Raw genomic sequence first — 19894 nt, 5'->3', positions numbered from 1 at the left:
ATAATAATATATTATGTTATAACATTCATAAAGCGCGTCCATTCCAACGGAATATCCATACCCAATTTACCCATACGCGTTATAATAATAAATTGAGAGTTTTGTTAGAACTGTTGACATAAATTATTATTATTTATTTAATATATTATGATTACAATTTTTAACAAATTATTAAAAATTTCAGAAAAACAGTGATAATATAGGAAAATAAATGTTGATTAATATCATGGTTTACAGTTTTTTTTAAGCAACGTAATGAATTTTTAGTACGTGAATCAAAATGTTGTACTAAGTTAGAAAAGTTGTGTAATATTTATATATTATGTTTGATACAAACAGACAAATAGATATGCAATATCTTTAGTAGGTAGTTCAAACAATTTTAAACGTCTATATTATAATATAATAAAGACTATTTTATAGTTATAGTAGGTACACAGTTTATTGGTCTGTAATTATTTAGTTTATTCTGTTCGTCGATGTGTCACTCTCATTGTTTAATTTTAATAAATTCCAAAAATAGAACATTCGTTATTGGTTATAATTAAGTAGGTATTTAAGAATAATTAGGCGTGTGTAAACGTTTATAGTATCGTTATGTTATACTTGTAACGTATTATAAATTATAAGCTCAAGTGCTAAACTAATACTTACAAGTTATAGTATAAATTATAACTTAAATAAAATATTAAATACAATCGAGTCGCGATAACATGGAAGTTGAAGGGCGACGGTTTTAAATATTTTTGAAGTTTACTTAAAGGTAATCACTTTTTGGCATGAACATCATATAGAGTATAGATTAATACGTTATGCAATGAATTATATTACTCTCATAAAAAAATTCTAATACGAATCAAGGGAGACATGCATTTGCACTTAACACTTCTCCCCTTATCCGTATCTAATTGAATCATTATATAAGCGATATATTTTCATCTCAGTGGTTTTAAACTTTTAAAGGGAACTTTCATGACACTTTTGAAATTTGATTTGATAATATTATCATACATTAATGCAGCTCTATTTTTGTGTTTTTAAATACATTCACACAATAATATTAGCTATTGGTTTATTAAAATATATTATACATTTATACCTATATTATTACTTTCCATATACACCTTCCTATTCTTCCACACAAAATCTAAACTTAAATTTTTAGTAGTGTAATATATTTTATCGCATATACACAAATCCCATTTTTTAGTAAAACTGTAGAATTATACTGAAGTGTTTTTTATTCATCCCATTTAAGTTAACAGTGATTCAGAGTTTTTATTGATATAAAATAAAACAAATTTAAGTGGGTACCTAATAGCTATATAGATAAATAATTAATACTATATTATAAGTTATAACCATATTTATCTTGCACAAAATAGTCACAAGCTTTTAACTTTTGAAAAAAAGTATTTACTTTACATTTAAAATGTTTCATAAAAATAAAACATAAATAAATGTCAAATATTTACTTACAATGCATAAATTAACATAAATGCGTATCTTATGTTCTCATCAACTTCCATGCGCGTTTACACTACAACTACAATTTATTGTAGTGTATAATTATATTATCTTATACTATTATTACGAATATTTCAAAAAAATGTTCATAAGAGTTTATTGCCAGTGTTGTAGGTCATATGTGAAGTGAAACTAATTTATTTAATTACATACATGTCATCGATCCAAAATAACTTTAAAAAATATATATTTATTACTAGGCTTCAATACCTGCACTACTAATTGTATAAATTTATAATTTATTTTATTTTAATAAAATTAACTAAATAAAAAGTTAAAAGGTTATTACACTTAGAAGTGGTTGGGTAATATCATAGTTTGCAAAGCCAAAAAAAAAGTCTTTGGCTTCAGTATGTATGTATATATTATAATATAATATACTATATAGTATATACTACAAATAGCAAAATAAAAACAATCATCGGAAGTTGACAAATTAATATAACAGCGCTCAATCATTCGCAACATGCGTGGTTTGCGCGATTTATAATTGAATTTTCCCCTCTATGGATCCATACCATATGCACAATATTATTATCTATTGTATTATAATATTTGTATCCATAAAGTGCAGTGCGCAGACTCGTATTATAATTTATAATACGAATTGCGAAATACACAATAATGTACCTATATTATTATAATATCGAAATATCGTTTGTTGTGCAGTGTGTTTATCTGCGGTCGGATAAAACATAAAAGCGACACGACAGCTTTTTATCACAAATCGTTCTTTGTGTACACCGGCGGCGGTGGTGTTGAATACACGCGCACGTGCCAGTTTGTCTGCACGTGTAAGCTCTTCGCCGCCGGGCGACAAATAATCTGAGCCAACCGATGATAATGAGTCATCCTGCAGACTGCTGGGTGTGTGTAAAATAGGGAGGTTCGACTTTTAAAAATATCCACAGCGCATGTGGCGTGTATAATATAACCGTATATTCGTATGTATATGTAACGTACAAATATATTTATAACATCCGAGCTAGATTGAAACGAAACGTCTGTATACTGCCATATAATAACAATATTATAATGATGTATTAACCATTATTATTATGCTAATACGATTGAAAAATGTCTTCCAAGCGTGTCGGACTCTACTAGTCTATAAAAAAAAAAAATAAAAAAAATAATGTACCTATTCCTCGACTGCAGTATGGTAGGTATAAGCAAATAAGTTGGATACCGTAACAATAAAAAATAAATAAAAAAAGTGTAATAACCACGCATGTTTTTCAAAAATATTTGTGAAATTTCTAATCTGTCCTAGCTAATATTTTACAAACGTTGGGTAGGATAATTAATAAAATTAACTCAAGTTAGTTAAGCTGAGTTAACGTTCAGTACGTTTAGTTAAGTTAATAGTTACCTACCAAATAGAGCTGTATTATTAACTAATAGTTTAAAGTTAACACGCAGAAAAATATTTACTTAACTAGGTTAAAAAAAGTTGATTAATTTTTTTTTGTGATTATATTATACAACTTTAAAATGTTTAAATAAATAATAATTTTGTTAAAAATTGTTCCTTCTATTCCTTCTTATTGCATACGAGTATAATATATTGATATTCATAGTTTTTATGACGTGCAACCGTGCAATCATATAGTTTTATAAGTTAGGTACTTTATTTCAACCAAACAAAGGAGTACCTACCACATATTATAATGATAAATTAATGTATTAACGATGATAGGGATTTCCAAGTCAATTTATAATCTAGGTAAACATTTTGTTAATAGTGATAATATTTAGAAGTAAGTAATAATAGGTATAACCATACCTTAAAGGTATCACCCAGGTAACAGTGAATGAAATTATAATTATAATTTCTCGTACTTTCTCAAATGTAAAGTAAAGGTTAGCTACAGCCTACAATACACACATTACTAAAGACCGGATTTATATGTTTTTACATATCGTTCCTCAGTCTATGCAGGTCTTACGAGAGTAAAAAATGTGGAAGATTCGTTCAATACTGAATGCGTAGAAAAAAATTTATTTTGCATATTTGAGAATATTTCATGGGTTAGAGAATATTTAACCCATTAAGCATATTTTGGAATATTTCGTGTTAATTTTGGAAGAAAATTTGTATTTATTTTTAATTTTAATATTACGGTACCCAGAAAAAATTTTTTTGAACATTTACAACTTTTTTTTTTATAATTTCCAATTCTCACTAAAGTGCAAAAGTATTCCATTTGAATACACAACTGTAAATACCTAATTAATAACTCACTATTAAAATAATGTTAAAAAAAAATTTTAAAATGCATATTAAAGCAAATAATGATGTTAATTGATTATTTTTAAAACTTTTAAGAGAATATAATGAGAATATTTGAAGGTTATTTAGAGAATATTAGCATCATATTTTAGGTATTTTAAGAGAATATAAATCCGGTCTTTACACATTACATATAAATGTGATCATTAACTATAGGTAAAACTTGATTATTTTTAATTTAATAATATCTAACACAACAACGTAACTAGATTAATATTGTCTATTGTAATAACTTAGGGCTTGGATTTATATGTAATACAAAAGCAAAAATATGTAGATATACAGAGTGTATAACAGAAAGAACTGACTTTTGGAATAACTTTTGTTCTAATCAATATTTTTAAATTTTTTTGTTTATATAAAATTTATAGCCACTTGCGCTACATGTGTAATAAAAAAAATTAGTTTTATTTTTTAATACTAAAAATAAAAATTTTAAATTTAATTTGAATTTTTTTGAATAAATTCAAAATAGCCAATTTGTGAATCTGACTATAAGAACGATTCGGATGGTAAAAACATTTACCCAAGTCAAGTAGTTTATTTTTTAGAATTTTTTAAAATATTAATATTTTTTTGATTAAATTAATTTGGAACGCAATAACTTTTTTAAAAATATTATTTTGGAAATTTGCTAATATGGGTATATTTCTTAAACTATTTACTAATCATATAATTTTATCAATTTTTGTCATACGTTTGAGTAGTATACATTTTTTTTTTTGGTTTGTTCTTTTTGTTACACCCTGTATGTATAATTAAAATGACCAAAATATGTAGTAAAAATCGAACAATTTTTAATCATTGGAAAGTAAAACAATGTTAAACTATACAATAGTGTTTTAAATGTTTTAATGTGTTGTAAAACTACGGCGATTTGATCTTCACATTGACTTCTATCTGGGATTCTAAAATTTCATAATATTGAGTTGAAACATGGCATATTTTTTTATAGAAATCTAAATTCAGCCCAAGCATTTTTTTTTTAAATTCCTCATTCTATTTTTTGTTAAATATCGTTCAAGCTTTTGATGGTCCTTTAATATTAGGTATGCGTATCATATGCTAGTCGGTAGTGTAATCATTGAGCCTTTGGTGGTTTATAGCGCACTTATTTTTTTATTAATTTTGTTTTTTTTGCACCATCTCCCCATTACTTTATACTACTTGTCCATTAATCATGTATACGTTTCTGTGGTTGATTTTTGCAATTTAAAAGCTGTACATTTTTTTACGAGCACCATATCTTTCTTTATATATAGCCCAGGGGTCGTAATTCTATTATGAAGTCATCCACCCCTTCTATACGATGGTGCCATAGTTTGATAAGGGTGAATGAGCCCGTGAAGCAAGGCATATGACTAATGGGCTATGTTAACACCCACGAAACCCCAACAACTGAGCCCTAATTTTTAAACACTCCATTAATATGGCCGAACTATATAGCGTGCATATCTCTTACCACCGGGAATCATCCCTGGAGAATTGAACCATTTATTCTATAGATACGAGTGCCAGATTTGTTTGCATGGACTATAATCTGGAAATTTAAATGTAGATTTATGCATATATAAAATACACAGTAACAATTGTATACATTAATTATTTACTATAGTTGAAGCTTAAATAGTTATTTCATTTTACAGCATATAATATATTTAATTTATAATTGAACATTTAATTTAAATTCAAAATTATAATTGAATCCAAATAATTATTATGTATTAGGTATATTTAGTTTACAATACATTTTCATATAATTATTTATTTTAGACTATCCCACAACAATTTATTCATTGTATTTTTATATTATATATATACACCCTATACATAGGCGCAAATAGGGGGGCGGGGGCTGTAGGGGCTAAGCCCCCAAAAATGTCCATAGTCCCCCAAACATTTCCTACAGTTTGTTTTAAGCTTATTCAATATTATCAAAGTAAGGCTTTAGCCCCCTCAAATCCCAAACGCTATTTGCGCCTATGCTACTATAGCTATTTAACCAGATTTCCGTTATAAAAGCGTTGTACAGTCAACTCGTGTATTGTACTATAACCGGTTGCGTTTTTTTAACGTGTTGTGGTTATTATTCTTCACTTCTTAACTTGTACCTAACTTTGTTTTAACATTTCAATGTTTTTAACATATATTTGGCGTTATTTAAGGTAATAATATTATACTACATATTCATATAATTTTTAAGTGATATGAAATTCCAACACTGGCTTATTAGGTTAAAACCTTCACACATGACTGATACTAGCTAGATTTATTGGCAATATAGCAGCATATTATATTATTAACGATTATTAAAACCTTATTTAATATAATAACGACGGAACAAAATTAAATCAGTTTTAAATTTCAGCGTTCTAAGAATAGACTATACTTATTACAGTTTCATTGTATCTGTAATTACTGATTCATAATTTTATTTTGAATAACTAGATTTGAGAAGCGGCATATAGAAACACTGACCTTCGAAGAGTTTTTACATGGGAATATTACACTTAATTATCCTAAAATATCATTTCAAATGTATAATGACTTAACAAATTGACAATAATTTGCAACAGTATTAATTACAATAATTACAGGCCCAATAATATGTATAGTATAGACACGCGATCAGTTTGTCTACAAATATGCGGGTTGTTTCAAAATTTCGGACAGTCATTTGGAAGCTTTCTGTACGTTCGCGAAAATGGCATTCAATATACAAACATCTGGACCGAAAATGATTCTGCATAATAAAACAATAGCAGAGATGTTTATAAATCAATTGAATAACAATCAAGGTCTTTTTGGTGTAAGATATTTGATATTGTACAATGATTACGTGTATACAGTTTTATGTACATACCTACCAATATGACAAACATAAATATTATTATTTATTATATATAGGTATATATTATGTATTTTAATATTAATGTGTTTATTGTATTAATTTATACAGATCGACTGTTCTACCGGTAAAGAGTACGGTTATCCAAAATTGAAAAAAGACGTTTTAGCAATGGCTACTGTGTTTCAAAAACATGATCTTGGACACGGAGATGTTATAATGATTATAGACTATGGTTCGTACGAAGGGCAAGTAGTTATGTTAGCTGGGATTTTGGTCGGAACAACTATAGCTGCATTGGATCACAGTTTAAGAAAAAGTAATATTAATGATTTCATACTATATTATTATAGCTTGGTTTGATTCATTTATCATAAACGATATTTTACAGGTGTCTTGGCAGCGCTTATTAATGAATCCAAGCCGAGCGTATTGTTTTGTAATACTTTTAGTATAAATATAATAACAGACATTTTAAATACTATCACGCATCGACCGATATTGAAGATTGCTACTATGATCCGTGATGGATTTACTGCTTATTCGAATATTATCGTTGTTACGGCGGACGAAACTTTGTTAGTCCGTCCAATTAAATCAAAATGCCCAATTGGTCCATGTGCTATTATATATTCGAGTGGTACTACAGGAACTCCGAAAGGAATATATTTGTCGGACGATGCTATGAAATCAGCATTGATATCGTTCAAGCAGTGAGTGTCTGTATATAGTTTATAAGTCAGTGAATGAATTTTTAAAAAGAAATGTTCAAATTTACCGTGGTTATGTAATTCGGTAAAATTCTATGATATAAATTGTTTTAAGGTCATTGATGGAAGAACCTATTGAAAACAGGTTTATGATTACTTCTCCTGTATTTTGGTACACGGGAATGTTATTAATGATGCTCGGTATTCATTTTGGCAAACCAAGACTATTTTTCTCGGCAAAGTCAACCGCTGAACAAGTACTTTGTTCAATAGACAAATTTAAAGTAAACACTATTATTATTAGTTATTAGACATATATTACATAAATCGTCACTCACTGCTTGTAATAATAAGTTGTAATGTTTCATAAGTAAAATTAGGTAGGTTACTTATAAACACCCAACAGAAGGAATGAAACGATTTTACGCAATAACGCTAAATCAAACACATAAACACGTATATTAGTTTTAGAATTCCATACACGAAATGTATATTTATTTTTAGTCCTGCATTTCTAAACTAATTATAGTACAAAATTATTTCTTTCATTTTAATCTTAAGAGGACGTCACACCCGCATGTGTTGTCTCAGTCTTACAAATGTACAATATAGCAAACACTGTTAAGCGTGGAGAACTTTTATCTTTCTGTGTTTGTAATAGTGGCTCCAAAATTTCTGAACATAAAGGGTAAAAAATTATCTATGCAACAGTGGGCCTATATTTTAGATAACATAAATACAATAAAAGCTATTTGCTTCTAAACATTTCGTTTTTATTTTTTTCATTTGCTTATAAAAAATGATTGGATAGTGCTATTAAAAAAAAAGCACACTGTTGCACAGATTAAGTTTTTCTTTACGTGTTGTGAAAATTTGGTAGTTCTACAACAAATATGGTGCGAGAAAAGTAGTCCTGCGCAAAACAGTTTTGTTTTTGTCCAACTCAATGGTTGTACATTTGTAAGACGGGGACAACACATGCGGGTGTGACGTCCTCTTAACAAATACAATTTATATTAACATTTAACTTGGATATCTAGTTAAATTAGAATAAATATTACTGTTAGATATTAAATAATAAGCAGGAAAGAGGTAGAAATAAGGAAGGATAAAGGAATGTAAAATAAACAAGTAGTTCAATAAATAAGGATTAAGAAAGAATGAAAAGCAAAGAAGAAAAATAATTAAAAAGAAAGTATGAGAAGAAAAAAAAGAAGTTCCTATCTAATTTGTTTGTAGTTACGTATAATTTTTATTACACAATGTGTGGTTTCTTATGACTGTATTAATTATTTTTCCTTATGTAAATTTGATCTAATGTTAATCACGCGACACGTATCAATCATATTACTTATTATATTACATTTATTTTTAAATTAAAGTTACAGCTTTTGTCATGATAAAAAAAATAAAGCTTAAAACCTAACCTAAACTTTTTTTTATTATACCTAGTCAAACAAACATAATACCTTTTCATTGTATGCCATAATAATATGATTTACGTAAGTTTCTGTATTATAATTTAAAGCCAACATTCCTGATGACCGGTGTGGCCGCAGTCAATGAAATGATGGCTTGTCAAATGGCGAACGGTCACAAGTACAATATACACAGTTTAACGACATGCGTGGTTGGCGGGTCTCCGATGCGAGCTGATTTACAAAAGACAGTTGTAAATAATTTACTGCAGGGAAGGATACCGATCAAACAAGGGTACGGTGCCTCTGAACAGGGCATTATAGCCGCTTGGTCTATGGATTCAGATATAAGTTCCGTCAGGGCTGGATCTGTCGGGAGACCAGCAGCTGGTATTAAAATCAGAGTGAGTCGTGGAAAAAAACGTTTGTCTTGAGTAGGTAATTATATCGTAAATATTGTCTTTAGATTGTCAGCTTGGAAACTGGCGAATGTGTTGGCCCCAACACTGAAGGTGAAATTCGTATTAAATCGGTTTCCAACATGATGGGCTACGTCAACGACATGAAAAAAACGATTTGTTCGTACGACGAGGACGGTTGGTTCAAGAGCGGAGACGTCGGGTATTACACGGACGACTGTTGTTTGTTCATCGTCGGTCGGATTAAAGAGTTGATGATTTACAAGGACCAGAGGGTACGAGTGCACGGCGATACGATATTCGAATCGAATTTCGTTCGAAACACCCGCGCAATTATTACATACAATTAAAATATATAACCGATTTGTTTTCCTTCAATATGATAATATAATAAAAATGTTTATAGATTGCGCCGACCGACATAGAAACCGTTTTATTGAGTCATCCTGCCGTACTCGATGCCGGAGTGACGGGAAAGTACAGTGTGGACGGAGATTTGTTGATAGGAGTTGTCAAAGTCAAACCGGGTCAAAACGTCGAACCCGACCGACTTTTATCGTTTGTTAATGGTGAGACGGCTATACAGTCATAGATAATATTATTAATATATCTCACCGAAATGTGTTTAGTTTGTCGTTATTATTTTTTGGTAAAATATTTTTCAGACAGAGTGAAAGATCACGAGAGACTGCGAGGTGGTATAATATTCGTAGACGACGTGCCTAGATCTCCAGCCGGTAAATTGAAACGGGAAGAACTTTTTAATATTATACAATGATTGCATACAATTTATTATAATTAATCAAAATAAACGTGTGATGCAAAATATTTTACACGGTACACAGATGATTTACATATATTTAATAATTAATAGACAATAGTAAAATACGAACTTTATTAAGTGGGTGTACTATATACAGTGTACGTTCGGTAAGTCGAAGCTCACTGGGAAAAATAAATTCTACTTACTAAATTGTCGAGTTATCTAAATCTTAATGTGTTATTGTTATTTGAAGGAGAATTTTATTTGTTCGAAATGTCAAGAATTTAAAGTAGTCAAGGTTTGAGTTACCGAGAGTACACTGTAGGTATACCATTATATATTTATATAGGTACTTGTAATTTAATATTTTATAAAAGTAAAACATATTTTACTACAAATTAAAAATGACTATAAGCAGTACTTGAAAGCTGAATTATTGTAAAAAAATTAAAAAAGGAATGCAAAAGTCTAAAAGAAATGTGCATACTTGAAGATTTAAATATATTATGAATTAGGATATAATTAGAAATAATACTCTAAAATATTATGTTTGAAAACTAAGATAGACTTCTGTGTTCAACTGTGACCCCTCAATTCAATAGTAAGGTAGCAAATAATATTTAATTAAACATTGTAAAAACATTTAATATATCGATAAAGTTAATTAGTTAAATTAAATTAAAATTAATTAAATAATTAAATATACTATATAGGTAAGTCTTAGCCCGGATAGTAATATTTTTAAATATCTTCATTGACTGTAGATATACAATTTGACGTGGGTGAAAATTGAAGACAATTCATTAAACATTGAACACAGTTTTGGATAATGCATTTAGTAGAGTTTAGTACTTATAAGATGGCGTTTTTACGTAGTTGGGATTTGGGAATATGTCAGGGGTTTGGGGGTATAGTTTCTTTAGCATAATATCTTGGAATATTGGTAATTTGTAAAAAAAAAAATTTTTTTTTTTCATTTTTTTTTATTTTTTTATTTAAAAGCCGCTAGTATAGACTATGATAGCTTTTGTTTTCATTTTAAACTAATAATATTATAAATTTTAATTTTATGGTACCTATACAATTATTATTTTTTTAATCATTCACCAATAATTATATTTTATTTAAATTGTGATTTAGTGACAAAATTATTTTAAGTTAGTCATATGAATTGTGAATCTTTTTATAAAAAATGTTATATCAACATAAATAGAAAAATAAATTTCATGTCTAGATATATATATAGATTTAGAGGAAATATCAAGTACTTACCTACAGAAAACGAAATCGATTTTGACAAAATAGTATATCGTGTGGCAAGGGCGGAAATTGTCTCCCACACATTTTATTTTTTGTCACGCTTCTCGCATCTGTGTTCACCAATCACGGAAAAAGTAACGCAGGAATCGATGCAACAACTAGATTATTCTTCAAAAAAAATATTACATGAAAGAAACGATTTGGTTTTATTTATTTGCATGGAGGTTATAATATGAATATAAGATGTAACCAAAAGTATATGTTTTGTAAGCTCGGCAAGGACTATAGATTTTAGTATAAATAATAATTATTATATTCAAATAAAATAAGAATAAAGAAATGATGTAATTACGGCAAAGGTAATTCACAATTCACTATGCAGAGATCTATGCAACAATCAGATTATTCTACAAAAACAATTTCATGAAATAAAAATGTTTACGCGTCATGCAAGGAGGTTATAATATAAGTATAAGATGTAACCAAAAGTTTATGTTTTGTAAAGACCGTGGTATAGATTTCAGTGTCTGGTTGTCAGGGAAACGGCCTGGAAGAAAAATTCAGGCCGGGAAAATTTACTATCCAGGCTACATTTGACATATCAATATCTACGTCGTAACTAAGTGGGTTGCTGTGAAAGGGAAAATTTTGAATTTTCTACCAGAAACCACCATCAAACCTGAATATTGAAGCATGTTCACCATTTCACTGCTCTAAAAGTCGATGAAAGCCACAAAAAATCTAAAAAAAAACTCGTCATCATCGTAAAATCAATCGCTCCGCTCAGAATAGACAGAATCTAAACTCGAATAAAAAAAAAATTGCATACAGCAATGCTATCTAGTGACGAAAGTATTAAACTAGTGACGAGACTTCTGCAAAAGAATATCAATAGTTTTATTATTTTTTGAAACATAATATTGTACAATAAAACAGTTATTGGAGACAGGAGCGTATTTATGGGGGGCTGAGGGGGCTTCACCCCCTCCCCCCCCCCCGAAATTGTAACTATCAGATGTAAATCGTAAAAGTTCAATATAATTTTATAAAGAATTATAAGTAACAACGAACAAGTTATTCGTGTAATATGTCTGAAGATTTAGATCGTAACGATTATGCCTTTGAGTTCGGTACTTAGGGCTTAATTTTGACGTGCGGTATATGCTGCATTATCGTAATTTTGATTTATTTTACTTAGAATTGATTCACTGATATACACGCGTTGTCGAGTCTCAATCACCGTACAATAATTATACGAGCCTTTATGAGCTAAATATATATATTTATACCTCACAATGAAACTATAACTTCATTACAATATGTATTACCAAGTATTGCAGTTGAAAAACCATATTCTTATTTAAAAAAAGCTGTTCAATTTTATGAAAATGATTTATCAATGCTAAATGACGTTATAGAAACAGAGTACGAAATTTGGCAAGCTAAGTGGAAGAATATTGAAGACAACTTTAGGCCCACAACTGCTATAGAGGCTTTGAGTGTCTGTGATAATTTAATGAACCCAAACATGTATGAATTACTAAAAATACTAGTTATAATACCAGTATCTATATTTGTACACTTGGACCCTCGAATAAACACACATAAAGTATAAATGATTTTTTTTGTTTTATATACCTACTAGTACAGAAGTATAGATTTCTAATCTGGTTTTAATAAGTGGCCCCTTGAAATTTCCTGACCCACAGTCTCCTAACTCTGGATCCACCCCTGTTTAAATCAGTCTAAATGTTGTGTCTATATTCTATAAAATATAACAATATAAAATAATCAAATTTACGTGAATGTTTGGAGAGGTTCCCGTACTTTACCAACCTGGTGTAAACCAGGAAACTCCTAGGACATTTTTGACGCTTTAACGACTTGTTAGCAATAACGTGATGAACAATATTTAAAAAATACATCGTTATCCGTAGTTGATATATTTGATATTAATTAAAAACGTTATTTAAATAATTTAAAAACATAAGTTTTTTTGGTCTTTTTATGTAGCGAGTTGATATTTCAAAACTCCGAATTGATTGTCTTGCAAATATTGTTCTCGGTAAATACTAAATAGTGTAACAAATGTTTTTACTCAAACACCTCTTTTTAATACCTTTTCTCATTGGCGCAAATAGGGGGGGGCTTGGGGGACCAAGTCCCCCCAGTTCAAAATCTAGTAATTAGTACTAATTTTTTTATTCTCTGTTACTAAGCAATATGGTCTATGGGGAGGAGGGATTGAGTCCCCCCAAAAAATTTAGTCAATTTGCGCCTATGCCTTTTCTTATGTTCGCGTAATTCACATAGGCGTGAGAAGTTTGCCCCACACAGACCCTGACCAATACTGCTAAAATTACATAGTCTTAAGTTATAAATCTACAATAGTCGATACTTGAAAACTTGTTATACACATTTTAACACACTTCATATATTAATGATGAATACAAAATATATATTATATAGCTATACCTATAGTATTTTTATTAATATTATATTATCATAATTTATCGCTTAACTAATATAAAAACTAATAATCATATAACCATATTATTTGATATTTTTCATTTAACTAAGTATGGAACAAACTAGCGCGATACTTTTATACATGTCTCAGCCGATTAGTACTGATTAGGTACTTAGCGTAAGACACTAACATTGTTTTAGAAACTTTTAACTGTTTTCAAAATAATTTTAAGTCGTAACAATATAACTTATTTTAAATAAAATAACTATATTTTTTATAATATTGTTAATCGTTATTATTATTTTTGTTGCGATAAGACTGAAATGTAATCATCGTAATAATTATGTATTATAACATTGATAATTTCACAATATCAGGCATTAACAGATTATAATTTATAATAATAAGTGTCACATATATTTTTATGGTCTTGTGGTTTTCACCATTTGATCTATTTTCTAAAAACTGTTAAGTATATTGTAGAGGTAATAATAATGTTAATAATATTCGGTTTAGTAGAATCCTGAGTTCTTATGAGCTTTCTGGTGTTTTTATTGTCGACGACAAGAATATCGGATGACTGTTTGTAAGAGCCTGTTCTGTTCGATGATATTTTCGAAGCAGTAACGTACCTATATTGCCTATATGTAACGCCGTGCAATACGCATTTCGTGTAAGACACATCACTAACTATACAATTTTTTTAATAGTGGGAAATCGCTTTGCTGCTATACAGCGTGTGATTCGAGTACACCTCGTCATTGGAAAAAAAAACAAGTGGGCAAGGTGGACTGGTAATAACATTTAGCCAGGACTGTGATGATACACATTTCGTTTTTTTGCGACCTTAACCGCGGTGCATTAATAATATTGTAGTTGCTAAACTCTGGCTAAAGACTACACTCCTGTATAGACGTGTGTGGTTATAGTTGACGTGTGTAGTACTGTAGTTGTAATCAAATTTTTAGATGACCAAATAATTATTATGTACAGTTGGTTTTTGTATGTGTTTGACACGGAATATTCTATACGGTCTTTGAAGCGATTACGTTATAAGTTATATAAGCATTATGATAGTGATTAAAAAAAATGTGGATAATGTTTTATTCATTTATTAAGTTCTTCATAATATTGTGTGGCATATTATGTATTAATACTAGATAAATATAAATTAAATATTTTATTATTTTTTTTAATAATTAATATATTAACCATAATAAATGTTATACCTTTATAGTCGACAAAATTAATTCCAACAAAATTGTGTTATGACTTTTTACTGTGACTTAAAAATCAAGCACCAGCGCAAATTTTGAAAATACCATACAATTTGGTGTTAAAACGACACACATAGAAATTGTTTATTAATTACTTAATAAATAATAATATACCTAGTTTATTAGTTTAACCTAATAAATATTACCGAGTTTACCTTATCTCAATAAAATTAATAAAAAATATTGAGTGCGAATCAACTGAACAGTTTATTAAGAATAAAAAAAATAATAACATCAATTCAATATTATTGTTTTTAAAATATGCAGTAACAAATTGATAATAATAATAATTAATAATGTTTATAGAAAGATAATGGAATATTGCAACACTATTTCTAATGATTTTTCGATGCCTTCGTCCTTTTCGCGTACCTATATGTGTAGTGTGTACGGTCTATGTGCATGGAAGGGTCCTATAATACAGTATTACTACAAAAATATATTGTCATTATAGATCAAAAATAAAATTCACCGCCATACACTTGTAAACATAGCGTCGGCCTAAGTCGAAATCGGCGTAACTTAATTTTTTGGATTTCGGGATTATTGGTGATTAAAATTAAGAAAAAAAATATCGCATCGTATGATAAAGTCGTGACTGAAATTGTATCATTTTATCCTAAATTAAATTGATAATAATTAGAAATCATCGTACCTATCTCCGATGTAATGATTTTAAGACCTTAGAAAGTCATATCTCCATATATTATCGTTGTAATAAATTATGGAGATACGACCTTTGCGACTAGGCTTCACATATTACACACTATATTATAATATAGTGAAATCCAAACGAAGTTTTGTGTACAATAACATTAAATAGATAATATGTATTAAGTACCTACCTATATTTTAAGTTAAAGGTCTAGTGTTCGTTTATATAATATTCAAAATAAAACGGTGGTATGCTTATTTAAATAATGTACCTACTTCCTATGTTCCATTTTTAGTAAAAGTGTGTAGAATTCAATATTTTTAAAGAAGAAATTAGTGTGTATTGATACATATCTGTTTAAATTCATGTGTCCAATAAGTTAGACGAAAAAAATCTGTAAAACATACTTATGTACCGAGCCGTATCACTCAGACAAGACACGAGTTAGTACGCAATTACTGTGTATCGATACATTTCAAATTTTCCTTGATTGTTTTAAGCTGTTAACACAATTTTGTTCTTTTGAAGTCCGATTGGCAGTTTGAGGAAATTACTTATTTGTGGTAATTATATTACAGTGAATTACATTTCAAAATTGTAATTAAATTACTCTTATGTTACTTTTTTTATATTTGGTCAAACTTACTTTTCTTTTGAGTTAAAAAGATAATTTTATTATAATTGAAGTTACTTTTAATTTTTTATTTCCAAAGTTGCAATGGAGTTAATAATTATTATATGAATATTGAATACATTACATAAGTAATGACAGTCAATATTATCAACAAATATAACAATATTGTTTACTTGAGAATCAAAGAAAACGATAATTGTGTAATACATTAGGATTATTCTATATTAATTTTAAATTACAACGCATTTTCCAAATTACTTTAATTACTTATTAAAAATAAAACTTTTTTGTCAAATAGGTATAACAAAGAAGTTAGCTACTGTCAGAAAATAGTACTTATATGATAAATGTATACAGGGTGTTTCTAAAATGAATGAGGTAACTAGTATATGCGTACTCAGTGTGATGGTCCATAAAGATTTTTTCAGTGTTGTTCAATTTTCAATATCAAGTATTGAACTCCGCTATAATCAAATCAACTAATGTTTTTTATATAAACATTACAGTCAATTAGTTATTTTATATAGACATTACGGATAAAAGTTACTATATTTTATTACCTGTACATCTAAATCACACAAATCAATGTATGTCAGTAAATTTGATCATTTAAAACTTTTGTTAACCCTAATTTTGTTACAGACACTTTTAATTTAACTATTTAAGTTAAGAGACTGCCCAACACTGCCAATCGACGGCCTTACAATGTAATAGTTTAAAATAACCTTTTAATTCCTTACTGTGAATTATTTAATAAAAATTATTACATAACAAATTAATCAAATTTTAAATTTATATTATTTAAAATGTACAAAAAGAAATGTTTTAAAACAAATAATTATTTTCTTTTTTTTTTTAGTTTATTCATTTTCCTATTTTCTTTTCTTATTTTAGACGCCATTTTAGGATTAGCCATTAATATATTCTTGTAACGTTTTTTAGTTGTTTGTTTGAACTCGGCATCTGCTAAAAGTTCATCGACCATTGTACGTTTCCGTTCCTTATTAGTGAGACGACCAGATTTACACTCAAATGGTGAATCTACAACAGTACCAACCTAAAAATACATAACATAAATACATTTTAAAACAAAATTATTTGGATAAAATATTTTATAAATTTACTTGGAAATATTTGGGATATGCTTCAGTTTCATTCTTTTTATAAAAACGTTTGGTATCTAGTGCTGATCTCATACGAATTAAGTCAAGATCATGTCGAATATTGTCTGTCAATTTAGTTGCTGGCAAATTAAACCAACCTTTGCCTTTAGTCTTTGCTTCTTCTTTCTATACAAAAATATAGAATATACATATAATTATTAAATTCAATCATAACAAAGTATTTTTTTATAAATAGCAAATGCATATGTAAATACAACTCTAAATGATTGGGTTTCTTGAAATTTGCTAGCCATTAATTGAATCCATTATTTTAAGATTAATTGTAGTACATTATATTTTAAAATAAGATACTAACAGTACTATGTTGGCTGATGTCATATTACTACCAGACTTGCGTCACTAGAATTTAAATATTAATACAGTGCAATTTCTATAAAATGTTTAATGGAAGGATCAAAAAATTACAGGCTTAAACAGAATAATATTAGAGAAAATTCTTCTTTTTTTTAGGTTTTAGATACAGACCGTCATGATTATCAAAGATAGAAATTACAAATAGTCTAAAACTCATAATAAATACTACAATATTACAATTTTATACCAACTATAAAACAAGTTAAACAAAATCATACAGTGATTAAACAAAATTAAATCGACAAAGAGTAACTATTTATTTACCTAGTCGATTAATAAAATGATATGTTACAGCTAGTTTTTAAAATTAATGACATACATTATTGATTCTATTATTAATTATTAAACTAACGAAACAACTGAAACAAGTTCATACGATCATAGACAATTAGATTACCTGTTTAATTCTTTTAAGGATCTTTGAGCTCTTTTCGTTCACTGGTACCTTGTAATTTTTTTGGAAACCCGGTTTCAGAACGCTCTGACTCAGCAGCGCGTCGACAGCGTCCATGGTTCTAAACTTCTATAGGTACTAATTACTAATTAGTTTTTACTATTTAGTAGTCAATATCACAGAAAAATAAGTCAATATTCAGTATTTCAATCACATGTCGGAGATTCGGTTAAGTCGCTCTCTGTAGATCGCAAGTACGTAATGCGTATTGCGTATATACTATGAATTGTCTATTAGTGTAAAACTGTAAACTGTAAAGTGTGTTTCTGGATAGAGTGATAACTGATAACGATAAGAGACTCCAATCACAGAATAATTATTCTGTGCTCCAATGACCAAGGTGGATGTAAAATAATAAATTTCCACCTTGCCAAAGAACTTCAAATATATTTGTTGTGTACTTGTGTGCACAATAAACAGCAGCTGCAGATGTCTACAGAGTACCGACATCGTATAAAATTAAAAATTGTGTTTCTCGTATAAGTACAGTCTTGTACTCGACACTCGTATCTCGCTTCTAGTTAGAAACATGATAAAATAGATCGGCGAACACGATGTGTATCAAAAAGTTGCTGACATACCTATTTATTTTATCATAGTTAGAAGTCAAAATTGAAAATTTACAATTTAGATCATAATAAAATGATGATTTTTTGTATAACTGTATATGATCTAAGGTTAGATGTCTCTTAATAAAGATAACACTTTTTTATTTTTTCGTTGCCGGCCACTGAAATCTTAATAGTTAAATAGAAGTATAGAACGCGTTTTAAAAACAAAATAATAATGTCATTGTGTCGAGTTGCCAATTTGTCTCTTGGTTTTATCACAGATTATATAAAACCACGGACTAACCTAACCGTGTATAAAACTAAATACAATATTAATACCATCGTTCTTTTAGATGTCTGTGTGATAAACTAATATTATTTCATATAACCTGTAATATTATTTTTTTGTAATTGATTCGTTGATAATTCGATATGATGATGAGGCACATTCAGTATTCACAGCTATGTCGTGTGTCGAGTCGTGCGAGGGCTTGGTTATTATATTATGGTTACGACTGGTAATCAATATGGTTTGAAAGTTGAGCTGCAAATTCTTGGTATACTCGGTTGCAACCATAGATAATATTATCTTAAAGCCGGGTTCACACTACACCGTGTCGTGTAAATAATCACACGATACCACAGTAACCAAAACGAAACCATAGCTGAATATATTCAACTTCTGAACTTAAAATTATTCATTTGTTTTTAGCTATCACTTTCCCGATCATAAATGTAACCACACGGTCAAAAGTTGAATATATTCAACTATGCGGTATCGTTTGGTAACTGTGGTAGCTGTGATTATTTTACACGACACGGTGTAGTGTGAACCGCCCTTAACAGTTGCAACTTGGTTATTACATGATACCAAAAAAGTAATATCCACGGACTAAGATATATATATATATAAAGATATTATACACAATAGTATTGAAATGGAAATCACGAATTTAAGATAAACATATTATGGACAACGAATTAATACTATACATTTATACTAACAAATTCTTCTACATGAATCAAGGTGGATATCCAATCATATCACAATACGCGATTTGATCGACACGATGCAGC

At 28.7% G+C, this 19894-nt stretch overlaps 2 protein-coding genes across 2 annotated transcripts; one reads left to right on the top strand and one right to left on the bottom strand.

The window, feature by feature from the left end:
* Window positions 1-6497: 6497 nt before the first annotated feature.
* Window positions 6498-11468, top strand: LOC132947949 (uncharacterized). The gene is made up of 8 exons (XM_061018214.1): window positions 6498-6629; window positions 6780-6987; window positions 7060-7381; window positions 7494-7662; window positions 8907-9200; window positions 9263-9490; window positions 9622-9784; window positions 9881-11468. Exons 1-8 carry the CDS (start codon window positions 6525-6527, stop codon window positions 9991-9993), a joined length of 1602 nt encoding a protein of 533 aa, XP_060874197.1. The 5' UTR covers window positions 6498-6524; the 3' UTR covers window positions 9994-11468.
* Window positions 11469-17049: 5581 nt separating this feature from the next.
* LOC132947361 (deoxynucleotidyltransferase terminal-interacting protein 2) lies at window positions 17050-18536 on the bottom strand. The gene is made up of 3 exons (XM_061017632.1): window positions 18210-18536; window positions 17399-17563; window positions 17050-17331 (listed from the first exon to the last, which is right to left on the bottom strand). The coding sequence occupies exons 1-3, from the start codon at window positions 18321-18323 to the stop codon at window positions 17113-17115; spliced, it is 498 nt and encodes a 165-aa protein (XP_060873615.1). The 5' UTR covers window positions 18324-18536; the 3' UTR covers window positions 17050-17112.
* Window positions 18537-19894: the final 1358 nt, after the last annotated feature.

This window comes from Metopolophium dirhodum, chromosome 6 (genome assembly GCF_019925205.1).
Source record: "Metopolophium dirhodum isolate CAU chromosome 6, ASM1992520v1, whole genome shotgun sequence".
Classification (NCBI taxonomy): domain Eukaryota; kingdom Metazoa; phylum Arthropoda; class Insecta; order Hemiptera; family Aphididae; genus Metopolophium; species Metopolophium dirhodum.
This window is presented reverse-complemented; position numbering and strand designations above follow the sequence as displayed.

Excerpts from the sequence above, each read along its gene's own strand:
- LOC132947949 (XM_061018214.1), top strand. The coding sequence starts at position 6,525 with ATGGCATTCAATATACAAACATCTGGACCGAAAATGATTCTGCATAAT. Across the intron at positions 6,630-6,779 it reads ACAATCAAGGTCTTTTTGGT|ATCGACTGTTCTACCGGTAA; the intron begins GTAAGATATTTG and ends TAATTTATACAG. Across the intron at positions 9,201-9,262 it reads CAGCTGGTATTAAAATCAGA|ATTGTCAGCTTGGAAACTGG; the intron begins GTGAGTCGTGGA and ends TATTGTCTTTAG.
- LOC132947361 (XM_061017632.1), bottom strand. The coding sequence starts at position 18,323 with ATGGACGCTGTCGACGCGCTGCTGAGTCAGAGCGTTCTGAAACCGGGT. Across the intron at positions 17,564-18,209 it reads TCCTTAAAAGAATTAAACAG|AAAGAAGAAGCAAAGACTAA; the intron begins GTAATCTAATTG and ends ATTTTTGTATAG. Across the intron at positions 17,332-17,398 it reads CATATCCCAAATATTTCCAA|GTTGGTACTGTTGTAGATTC; the intron begins GTAAATTTATAA and ends ATGTATTTTTAG.